The 10,728-nt window shown below is 48.7% G+C and overlaps 1 protein-coding gene across 4 annotated transcripts; it reads right to left on the bottom strand.

The window, feature by feature from the left end:
* Window positions 1-1,759: 1,759 nt before the first annotated feature.
* On the bottom strand, window positions 1,760-7,089 carry PAFAH1B3 (platelet activating factor acetylhydrolase 1b catalytic subunit 3). 4 transcript variants are annotated; one of them, XM_081922750.1, is made up of 6 exons: window positions 6,877-7,089; window positions 6,016-6,108; window positions 4,055-4,144; window positions 3,841-3,957; window positions 2,600-2,722; window positions 1,760-2,386 (listed from the first exon to the last, which is right to left on the bottom strand). In XM_081922750.1, exons 2-6 carry the CDS (start codon window positions 6,094-6,096, stop codon window positions 2,120-2,122), a joined length of 678 nt encoding a protein of 225 aa, XP_081778876.1. In that variant the 5' UTR covers window positions 6,097-6,108; window positions 6,877-7,089; the 3' UTR covers window positions 1,760-2,119. The 4 variants fall into 4 exon arrangements, with proteins under 4 accessions (XP_081778876.1, XP_081778875.1, XP_081778878.1 ...); XM_081922749.1 differs by having other exon boundaries at window positions 6,016-6,111; window positions 6,881-7,087; XM_081922752.1 differs by lacking the exon at window positions 6,877-7,089 and adding an exon at window positions 6,730-6,856 and having other exon boundaries at window positions 6,016-6,111.
* Between the last annotated feature and the right edge of the window lie 3,639 nt (window positions 7,090-10,728).

Genomic DNA, 10,728 nt, shown 5'->3' with positions numbered 1-10,728 from the left:
CGTTCAGTCGTGGAGTTTTAGTTGAGCACATCTTTGGAGAACACCTTCTGGTGGGGGATACGCTTTCCACCAAATTCTCCTGCAAGTCTGGTTCGGAGTGGCACAGAACCCAGCTCCTTCCAAAACCTCCACTCCAGCATCCTCCAAAGGCTTTTTAGCCTTAAAGGGGGGAAAAAGAGGTATGTCTGAGATGAGTGTATGAGATGAGAAACCAGAGGGGTTCCTGTGAGCCTTGGCCCTGGGCGCTCTCCCTTATACACACTTTTATTCTGCCGCTGCAGTGTCGCAGATTTGCAGCGAACTTGTGCAGGCTTCAAACCTCAAGGTGCGTCTGCTACGAAAACCAACAGCAGGATGTGGAGTTGGCTGCATAAATCGAGCCCTTTTGTGCATCTGATTTACAGGTCTCTCTGGGCTGCAATCCTTGTTCAAACGATTTTCAAATGGATCTTGAGTGGCAGGAGGCAGCGGCTGCACAGCAGGTTGCAATCAGTGTAGACTAGGGGTCAGCAAACACTTCGAGCAGGGGTCCGGTCCACTGTCCCTCATACCTTGTGTGGGGGCTGGACTATATTTTGAAGGGGGAAAAAGAACGAATTCCTATGCCCCACAAATAACCCAGAGATGCATTTGAAATAAAAGCACACATTCTACACATGGAAAAACACACTGATTCCTAGACCATCCGTGAGTTGGATTTAGGCGGTGATTGGGCTGGATCCGGCCCTCGGGCCTTAGTTTGCCTACCCATGGTGTAGACGATGGTCCCCTCCAAAATGTAGATTTCTACATATGAAGAGAGATGACCTGTGCCTGTTTTTCAGCCATTTCCTGATAAGGCAGGGCATCTTCTTTTTGTGAGTGGTGAATGGTAGGATTGAGTAGGCATTTATAGCGTTACGAGGTTCTGCACCAAGGCTGTGTAACGATGGCTTGCACCACATCTCAAACCCTGCTGTGCTGTTGGCATCTGTCTTGTTTCGGGAAGACAACGGAAGAGTGTGAGTCGACCGTTTGGAGAGCTCCACCGCTTGGTGTGGCTGTAAGGAACGATACAGGACTCGCACCACGGCGGTTAACAGTAAGCCCCACCTGTCCATTTAGAGATGAGACCCTGCTCTTCAATTACCTAAAGGTTTGGGAGGGAGCAGCTTTAGGGAGAAGGTGCAATTATACAGAAGAACCAGCTTTCTGGATCTGGCATGTGCTCCATTTAATATTCAACTACCTAGCAAAGACTGCAGGGAACAAAGAAGGTGATATTCCCTGCAGCAGAGACATAATAGGCCCTCCATGGAAGGTTCATGCATATCGGTGGGGAACTATAACTCCCATCATCTGTGACCACTGTCCATGCTGACTGGGGATTTGGGGTCTCAACGGGAGCTGGAGGGCTACTCGTTCTCCACCGCTGCTACTACACGCTGCGGCTAACGGTTTGACAGTTCTATACTAATCCCTGTAATTTTTCAAAGTCTGCTTAAGGCAGGCCACCCCCCAGAGCATAGGATAGTGCTTTGGCAAACCTCCATTTTCATTTGAGAACTCGCTGCTTGCAAATCTGGGACAAAAAACCCCACACCCAGTCAGAATCATAGACTCGGAAAGGACCGCAAGAGCCATCTAGTCCAACTCCCTGGAATGCAGGAATCTTTTTGCCCGGCGTGGGGCTCAAACCCACAGCCTTGAGATTAAGGGTCTCATATTCTACTGGGTGGACAGAAAGAAGAAGCCAGTCTTGGAGACCAGATACTTTGTGACCACTTTTATTAAGTAAACATAAGCAAGTTCGCATCAACTTGCCCTGTGCCCAACTTAAGTTTTTGGCAGATGCTGGCCAAGAGGCCCCCCCAACCCCACAGTCTCCCACAATCACTTAACAATCTACAGAACTAACATGCTGAAAGGGATTTGGGGGAGAGAAAGCAGCATTCAGTGCTGAATACTAGGTAGATGAAGACATAACAGCTTGGGAGGGGAGCTGTATTTATTGCCCGCCCACTTGATGACCGGAGGAGAGGTGGCGGGAGAGACAGCATTCTAACTTCTGGGGAGGTGTCCCTTTGCAGCCACCCAGCCACAGCGTGGCTCCACCTTGGCCACAGGCAACAGCATTTGGTCAAGGGCTTTGAGCGTGGCATTCTCCCAGCAGGCAAAGCAGCAGCCGGTGCAGGCCAGGACAGAGTCTGGCGTAGCCGTTGCGGGTCAGGTGGAGGTAGTCGTACATGTCGTGGTGGCTTATGGTCCCGTCCGAATGCACAAAGCCCGGGTCGACGTTGAGGAAGGAGGCGTTGGGCAGCAGCGGAACCTTTGCCTCGAGCAGTTCGTTCACTCTGCTGTTCTTCTCCCGCAAGGGGTTGGGGTTCTTGCCCCGCGGCAGCAAGCCCTGCATTCGAGAAGACACGAGCCGATTAGAAAGCAGTGCAGACCTTACGCCAGGGTTCCCCGAATGTGGGGTTGTTTTGGGACTACAATTCCCATCATCCCTGACCACCGGTCCTGCTAGCTGGGGATGATGGGAGTTGTAGCCCAACAGTAGCTGCCTTAAACCTTCATCCCTCCCACCAAAGCAGCCCTCCCGGGCACCCTCGGCACTCACCAACACCACCACGCGGGCCTGCGGTTGCTGCTGATGGATGACCCGCACGATGGCTTCTATGCCGCCAGCCACCTGCTCGGCAGTGTGGCCGTGGTTATTGGTGCCCACCCAGACGACCACGATCTATAGGTTAAAAGAGGGAGAGGGGAGAATAAGTTTCTCTTGGGGAAAGGAGGTTGCTGTCCTGGCCTAAAGAAGGCCACCCGCATGGTTAGAACAATCATTTTCTCCTGTAGTTGAAGATTCCGCCCTGCAGGGGTGGAATGTTGCTGTACTACAACTCCCATCAACCACAGGTTCCCCATCCTGCTTTTAAAGCCACAATTGGGCTCTTTTTTCTCAGCAAAGGTGGACAAAGGCGGGGGGGGAGGAGTCTCTCCCCTAACCAGTGGGGGCAGTGACAAACAGTATGGGGATGGGGTGATTGGGGCAAGCTGTGAAGGAGTGGGTTTTTTGGGAGGGGGCAAGGTGCAAAGGGAATGGGGTCAGCATTGGGGTGGGATGGGTGAGCAAGGATGTAAGCCCCTAGCTGATGTTTTAAAAGCTTGTTTCAAGTCCTTAGGCCTAGCAGCTATAGTATATGCTTTACGAGGTGTAGATAATCTCAGCAAATCGGGAGAAGTAGTCTGAACAGTATTTCCAGTGCTTTCTTCTTCTTCCCAAGGGCTGATTAACTAGTGACAGCAGAATTAGGCAAAATAAAGAGACATAGGCATATGATGCATGCGTCACAGAAACGGAGTTAAATATTTTCTGCATAGAGATTATGCAGGAAGGGCTACTGTCGGTTTATCTCTATCTCTTCTTTTAGTCCTCCCTTGTGAGTTTTTGGATACTTCCTTGTCCTTTCGAAAAAAATGCCAAAGTATCAATCAATCAATCAATCAAGACACACACACACTTTCCTAGAGGCAGAATAAATTATGCAGAAAATATGAAAATCTGTATGATTTCCTGCTGGTTTTCTTGGTGAAGAATAGAAACAAACCTAACTCTCCTTAAAGATCACCAATTACTTCCTCATCCTGCTCTATGTTCCCGTACCACCACTACCCAATCTCCTCGGATGCTTCCCATAAGGAGACATCTCTTGGGAAAAGCTTTAGGATCACAGGCAGAGTCCTCAATCCAGTTTTTAAAGGATCTTGCTGATCAATGCCTCTGAGATCTTGGGAAATGGCAGTTCTGGAGTGGATGGACCAATGGTCTGAGTCGGCATAGGACTATTTCAGAAAGATTACCTTTGGTCGGATGTGCTGCAACTCCCCATTCTGCAGGCGCCAGAGCACATGCTGGGTGGCATCGCCCCCAATGCCAAAGTTGAGAGCGTGTAGAGGGGAGAAAAGCTCTCTCCAGATCTGTGGGGAGGTGGAAGCGAATTGGCTGTCAGACTATTGAAAGAGAATTCCACTTACCCATCTCGCCCCTTACAAGTTTCTTTCTGAGCCACCTTACCTCGAACTGGTGCAGCAGCTGCACCAAAGAATCTCCAATGAAGACAACCTCGGGTTCCTTGTCTTTGCTATCAGCAATAAAGCGATGGTGCTGTTTTATGGGGAGAAAGAAGGTAAATTTCAAGAGACAAAGCTAAAAAAAGGAACGTCTTTAGGTGGAGAGAGGAAGCAACCCAGGCATGCAGACCAGTTTCAAAATGAGATGCAGGTGAGACTCACTATAGTCTTAAAATATGCCCAACTCCGCACAGGAGTGCCGCCTTAATACCTGCAGTGTTAAGGCTGTGCACACACCAATTCTTCAAATCACATTAGAAGCACATTCCTCCCCCTCAAAGAATTCTGGGCAATGTAGTTTATCCCTCACATTGTTACAATTCCCAGCAACCCTTGGGGGGTACTGGGGGGGGATGTGCTTGGAATGTACCTTAAAGTTATATTGCATACGCAGCTTTTGTGCATTGTTACTGCCAACCACACAAAAAACTGCCATATATTTACATGCCAAAACTTAGAAATGGGAAAAACTCCCGTTATTGTCCACCCTGATGGGAAAGGAGTAGCTGAAAAGGAGGCTAAAAGGGGTACCTAACATTCATAAAGCTCTTTCCACATCGTAATGTGTGAGATGGTAGCCAGGCCAAAGGTGAGAAATTAGGCTTAGAAATGGAACCTTCCCAAGGGGGATAAATGTGCCCCATGCACTCTCAACACTCTTTTATTGGCCTTCAATTAGCGGATAGCATAAGAGTGGGTCCCACCTCCCTTTACAGCTTCAGGTGAGCCACACTGGTGATACCAGCACCATTTTCTTTTGTAATAGTAATAATAATAATAATAATAATAATAATTTATACCGCGCCCATCTGGCTGCGTTTCCCCAGCCATTCCAACAAAATATTAAAATACAATAGTCTGTTAAACACTAAAAGCTTCCCTAAACAGGGCTGCCTTCAGATGTCTTCTAAAAGTCTGGTTGTTGTTGTTTTTCTCTTTGACATCTGGTGGGAGGGCGTTCCACAGGGCGGGTGCTGCTACTGAGATTATGAAGAAAGGAGAAAAGGAGGGCACATACAAGATTGAAATATTAAAAGCGGCCCTGGCCCTAGCCTGCAAAAGCATCTCCAACAATAAAAGTGTTAATATTTAAGGTGCTCTGTTGGTTTTGCTGCAATAGACTTGACACAGCCTACACTTCTGAAACATTAAAAATAGGTCCCATGTTGATGGTCAAATGAAAGCCCTACAACTGAGGAGGTAGTAGGTGGTTTTATCGCTCTGCACCACAACAGCACCCTTTGCAGGGATGGGGCTCCATTCTGCATCCTTCTCAGGATTAGCACATTGGCAATTCTGGCCTAGCACACAAGAATTGAGCACACAAGCAACTGTACACTGCCTGAGGACCACAATGCGCTATCGCCTCCACTGTAAGTCATTTGCGGTTTCCCTTGTTGTTTTCCACTTTGGGAGAAAAAGTGGGTCGCAAATACTAAATGAAAGCTGCAAAGGCAGGAACGACCACGGCCTTCTCCAGGGAAGGCCACTGAGGGACCAAAAAGATCTGAGACAATGAAAACTAATAAGGCTACTCAAAGAGCTCATTGGGGCAAGTGAGAGGCAGGAGTCTTTTGTCTGTTTCACAGGTGGTTCATTCATAAGGATGTTCCCTCCCCTTTTCACCTTATCCTACATTTGCTTTGTTGTTGTTTTTTTTAAATGCTGCATGTAACCTGCATGCGTTTCAACCTGAAAATACAAATCTTTTGCAAGCCTTTCGAAGCTGATAACTGTGATTGCCACCATTTGGAGACGTGCAAACGAAAACCCTGGAAAATGCAACTGCACCCTCCTAAGGTGGAAAACTATTCTCTCTCCCCCCCCCCAACCCCCTCCTCCTTGCTTTGTTCTCTACAGCCCGCCATCCTCCCAATGGGCTACTGAGCCAGCTGGGCCTCTCACCAGGGACATCCATCGCCCATCCCCTTGCACATCAGTGACTGGGGTCGGGGTGCTGGCTGGGTTCTTGTCGCCGTCACTCATGGTCCCTTGTGGCTCCTGGGAAGGCGAGAGCAAGAATGAGACCTCACACAATGAAAGCCCCCCACCCCTGTCCCCGCCCCACCTGCCCTGCACAGGGGACTGCACTACCTAGCCAGGGAAGGGAGGGGACTGTGCACACAGCACCCAGTCCAGGAAGGCTAATTGCACGCGGGCAAACCTTTCCCTCTGACCCTCCCGGCGGCGTGAGTGGTTCAGTCCTTTCTCATCGGCTTCACTATGAATCGACAGTCCCATTTCTCAAAAAAAGGGGGGTTGGTCTTATGCCATTGGTCTTTCTCGTTCGGGATCCTCCTGCTTCAAAGCAGACGGTACCAGGCAGCGTGATGGTAAAATTATATTTTGTGGGAGTGGTGGTGAGGGAAATACCTAGGAAGCAGGACATAAGACTAATTTTCCTGCAGGCTCCCCTTTTGATACAATAGCGCTGTCCACTGCTTCCCCCTCTGTGTAGCGCATAGTGGTACAATCCTCAAAAGCCAAAGATGCCCCCTCAAGACGAGTGGGGAATACCAATAAGCACAATGGGGGGAGGGAACGCGGTTTGCCCACAGAACCTCCCCCAAGGTTATGTAATAACTCAAGGTTCCTGCTTGTCTTTTAAAGCACTCTTACCGACGAGCTGGAATTAGGTTTCCTCAGGCGAAGGGGAAAGCGAGTTTGCCCGATTTCCTCCCCCTCTCGTGCGCAGTGGTTCGCTCTGACCTTATCCGCTCTACGCTTGATACAGGCAGTACCATTTGAAACGGAGGGGGGAAATACTCACGGCTTGATCGGAAAGAAGACAGTTGGTCCAACCCTCCAGCGGCGGGAGGAGCCCCTTTAGCCGCCGACTGACTTTGACGCTCAAGCCGCCTTAGCTCCGCTCTTGGAAGCGGTTGCTTGTGCGGCCTCGGCTGAACCATCTGACCCCGTCATTTGAGGGGAGGAGGATGCATTCCTTCGCCACTCCCCCATCTAGTGAAGGAAATGGTACCGCTGTTCCATTCATCCTCCGGCTGTTCCTGGTACCCTCCCTTCCCCGACCGGGCTGTGCTGTGCATCTCCCCTCGGCAGCTGCTTCCTCGGTGCCGCGTTATGCATGCATAGCCAATAGGCGTCAGCAGTTGGTGCAGGCAGGATTTATAGAATCAGAGAGTTGGAAGGGACCCTGAGGTTCATCTAGTCCAGGATCAAACCTGCAAGCTTGGCAGTATCAGCATCATGCTCTTGTTGTTGTTGTTTAGTCCTGTCCGACTCTTCGTGACCCCATGGACCAGAGCACGCCAGACACTCCTGTCTTCCACTTCCTCCCGCAGTTTGGTCAAACTCATGCTGGTAGCTTCGAGAACACTGTCCAACCATCTCGTCCTCTGTCGTCCCCTTCTCCTTGTGCCCTCCATCTTTCCCAACATCAGGGTCTTTTCCAGGGAGTCTTCTCTTCTCATGAGGTGGCCAAAGTCTTGGAGCCTCAGCTTCACGATCTGTCCTTCCAGTGAGCACTCAGGGCTCATTTCCTTCAGAATGGAGAGGTTTGATCTTCTTGCAGTCCATGGGACTCTCAAGAGTCTCCTCCAGCACCATAATTCAAAAGCATCAATTCTTCAGCGATCAGCCTTCTTTATGGTCCAGCTCTCACTTCCATACATCACTACTGGGAAAACCATAGCTTTAACTATACAGACTTTTGTTGGCATCATGCTCTAACCCAGTAGTTTCAACCAGTGTGTTGCCGTGGCACCCCTCTTTTCATCTCTCCCTCCTCTGATGCCTTCTCGTGTCTCTGCCTCCCAAAGGCTTGCACATCTGTTTCTTGCAGCAGCCTTGGCTACAAGCTCCTCAGGGTGAATGGTACCTCTGGGGCTGGCCAGGGGGTGCTTCCCACACCCCTGTGGGGCAGTGGGAGGAGGCACCTCTCTTTGGGGTGGAGCAGGGGGTGGGCAGCTCAGAGACGGGGGGGGGGGAGGGGGAGACAGCAACTGCTGCCCAGAGGACTCCCAAGGAGAGAGGAGAGGAGGCTGAGAGAACACTCCACAGGGGTGTTCAAAAAGGGATGAGGGGCTGCCAGTTCTGCATGCCAAGGGGTGACATAAAGGGGCTCCTGAGCCCCGCAGGCGTGCCGCAGAAAGAATGTAGTTGGTCAAGGGAGCCGTGGACTCAAAAAGGTTGAAAACCTCTGGTCTAACCAACTGAACTATCTGAAACTCAATAACAGATCCAACATTTGTGCTCATGAATGGTTTTTTTGTATGATAGTAGTCTTCTCTTCTCATGAGGTGGCCAAAGTATTGGAGCCTCAGCTTCACGATCTGTCCTTCCAGTGAGCACTCAGGGCTGCTTTCGTTAAGAAACCTCTCCATTCTTAAGGAAATCAGCCCTGAGTGCTCACTGGAAGGACAGATCCTGAAGCTGAGACTCCAATACTTTGGCCACCTCATGAGAAGAGAAGACTCCCTGGAAAAGACCCTGATGTTGGGAAAGATGGAGGGCACAAGGAGAAGGGGACAACAGGATGAGTCGTTGGACAGTGTTCTCGAAGCTACCAGCATGAGTTTGACCCAACTGCGGGAGGCAGTGGAAGACAGGAGTGCCTGGCATGCTCTGGTCCATGGGGTCACGAAGAGTCGGACACGACTAAACAACTAAACAACAACAACAAAGTTGGAAGCAATAGTTGTACAGTGGTACCTCGGGTTAAGAACTTAATTCGTTCTTAACCTGAAACTGTTCTTAACCTGAAGCATCACTTTAGCTAATGGGGCCTCCTGCTGCTGCCGCACAACCGGAGAACGATTTCTGTTCTTATCCTGAAGCAAAGTTCTTAACCCGAGGTAATATTTCTGGGTTAGTCTGTAACCTGAAGCGTATGTAACCCAAGGTACCACTGTATAATGTTTTCCTATTTGGCAGTGTACATTTTTAGATTTCTGCATTTCCTTACATTTATATAATGCTCACCACACCCTGCAGGCACCATGAGAATAAGGCTACTGCCTCTGTATCCCACACTGCCATATTATACAGCTGATAAAGCGCTGCATTTAGCTCCAGGATTCACAAAGTTGTGCTGGCCTGAAATAGTGGCCTTGCTGATGCAAGTTTTAAACCAAGGACTTTCCAGCGCTTGTATATTGAGGCCTAGTCCACCCCATGGTGGTACAACCACTCCTGGAGTGGCACTTGAATATTCACATTCATGTGTGAAGAAACATTCTGTGTTATTACAGTAGTTCGAAAGCACGCCAGTGCAAGTAGATAAATAGGTACCACTGTGGCGGGTGTGGTCTGAAGGTAAATAGCGTTTCCATGTGCTCTGGTTTCCGTCATGGTGTTCTGTTGCACCAGAAGTGGTTTAGTCATGTTGGCCACATGACCTGGAAAGCGGTCTGTGGACAAATGCTGGCTCCCTCGGCCTGAAAGCAAGATGAGCGCTGCAACCCCATAGTCGCCTTTGACTGGACTTAACCGTCCAGGGGTCCTTTTTACCTATATTCAAATAGGAACTGACCAGTGGAAAGCTGTTGCATTCTCTCTCTCAGCCACACAGGGGACCCATTTTCCTGAGAATCTCAACAGAACAGCAATAGGAAGGAATAGTGCTGCAGATCAACCCTGAAGGCATGGCACTGTAGGCATGCCTGTACCACACACTAGGTGGACAGTCCCACAGCCTTCTGAGGGGTCTAGAGAACAATAGCAGATAATTCTCAGCCTGTTTGTAGAGAAGGCATGTCCTGAGGATGTTCTCACATGTAGAACTTAAATTAGTGTTGCTGTCCCTGTATCTGAAATTCAAAGTTCTCTAAGCAATTTTAGATAGAATGTTTCTGCTTATCTTGCATTAATAACTGAGGCTTGTATTTTAATCGTTTTTAAGTTGCTCTGTGCAATATGAATGCATTGGAAGGCCTGGATGCCCATCTTTCTAATAAACAAATAAATGGGGTGGTTTTGAGTTACTTGTTTCTGGAATTATTGCTTATGGCAAACTGTGATGTGGGCTCTGTTGGTTTGTAGAGGTGATAATGAAAGCCTGTTCTAGAAGTGTGAACCAACAGAACACGGCCCCACCTCCTCTCGCTAATACATCCATCCTTCTCCCTTTTCCGGCAGAAAGGTGGAACAACAGAACAGTCCAGTTTGGGGTGAGGGAGATCATAGTATGATCTACTGCTGCAGAACAAACCTCACTTTAACATCTGCTTGATATTTGCTGCAGAGGCTCTCTGTGACTGTGTATGTATATGGGAATATGTATATGGGAATCTGGTACACGTCACATCTGGTACAAGTTTGAGAACTTTTTTGTTTAAAAAATACAGTTCTTGTGGGTATAAATTTGAAAATGTATAGAAGTGCTTGTAAAATAATTCAGCATGCAAAGGAGAAATTATCTGTGACACATGGTTTTCTCATCTTACCTTGTGGTTTTCACTCATGGTGTTCTTGCATACCCTCAAAAACCAACATGCTATATAAGCTTACAAATACAACCCTATTAATATATTCTGAGTGCAGAATTTCAGTATAGCTCTAATTTAGAAAACTTGAATCCTTCTTGAAATAGCACTAGATAAAGCAAAGTGAAAAATCTTTCAAACTTCAGCCTGGGGATAAAAACCAAAACAACTGCTG

Source organism: Podarcis melisellensis, assembly GCF_964234715.1.
Source record: "Podarcis melisellensis genome assembly, chromosome: 8".
In the NCBI taxonomy this organism is placed as follows: domain Eukaryota; kingdom Metazoa; phylum Chordata; class Lepidosauria; order Squamata; family Lacertidae; genus Podarcis; species Podarcis melisellensis.
The sequence above is the reverse complement of the archived record's forward strand: the minus strand, read 5'-3'. Positions and strand labels throughout refer to the sequence as shown.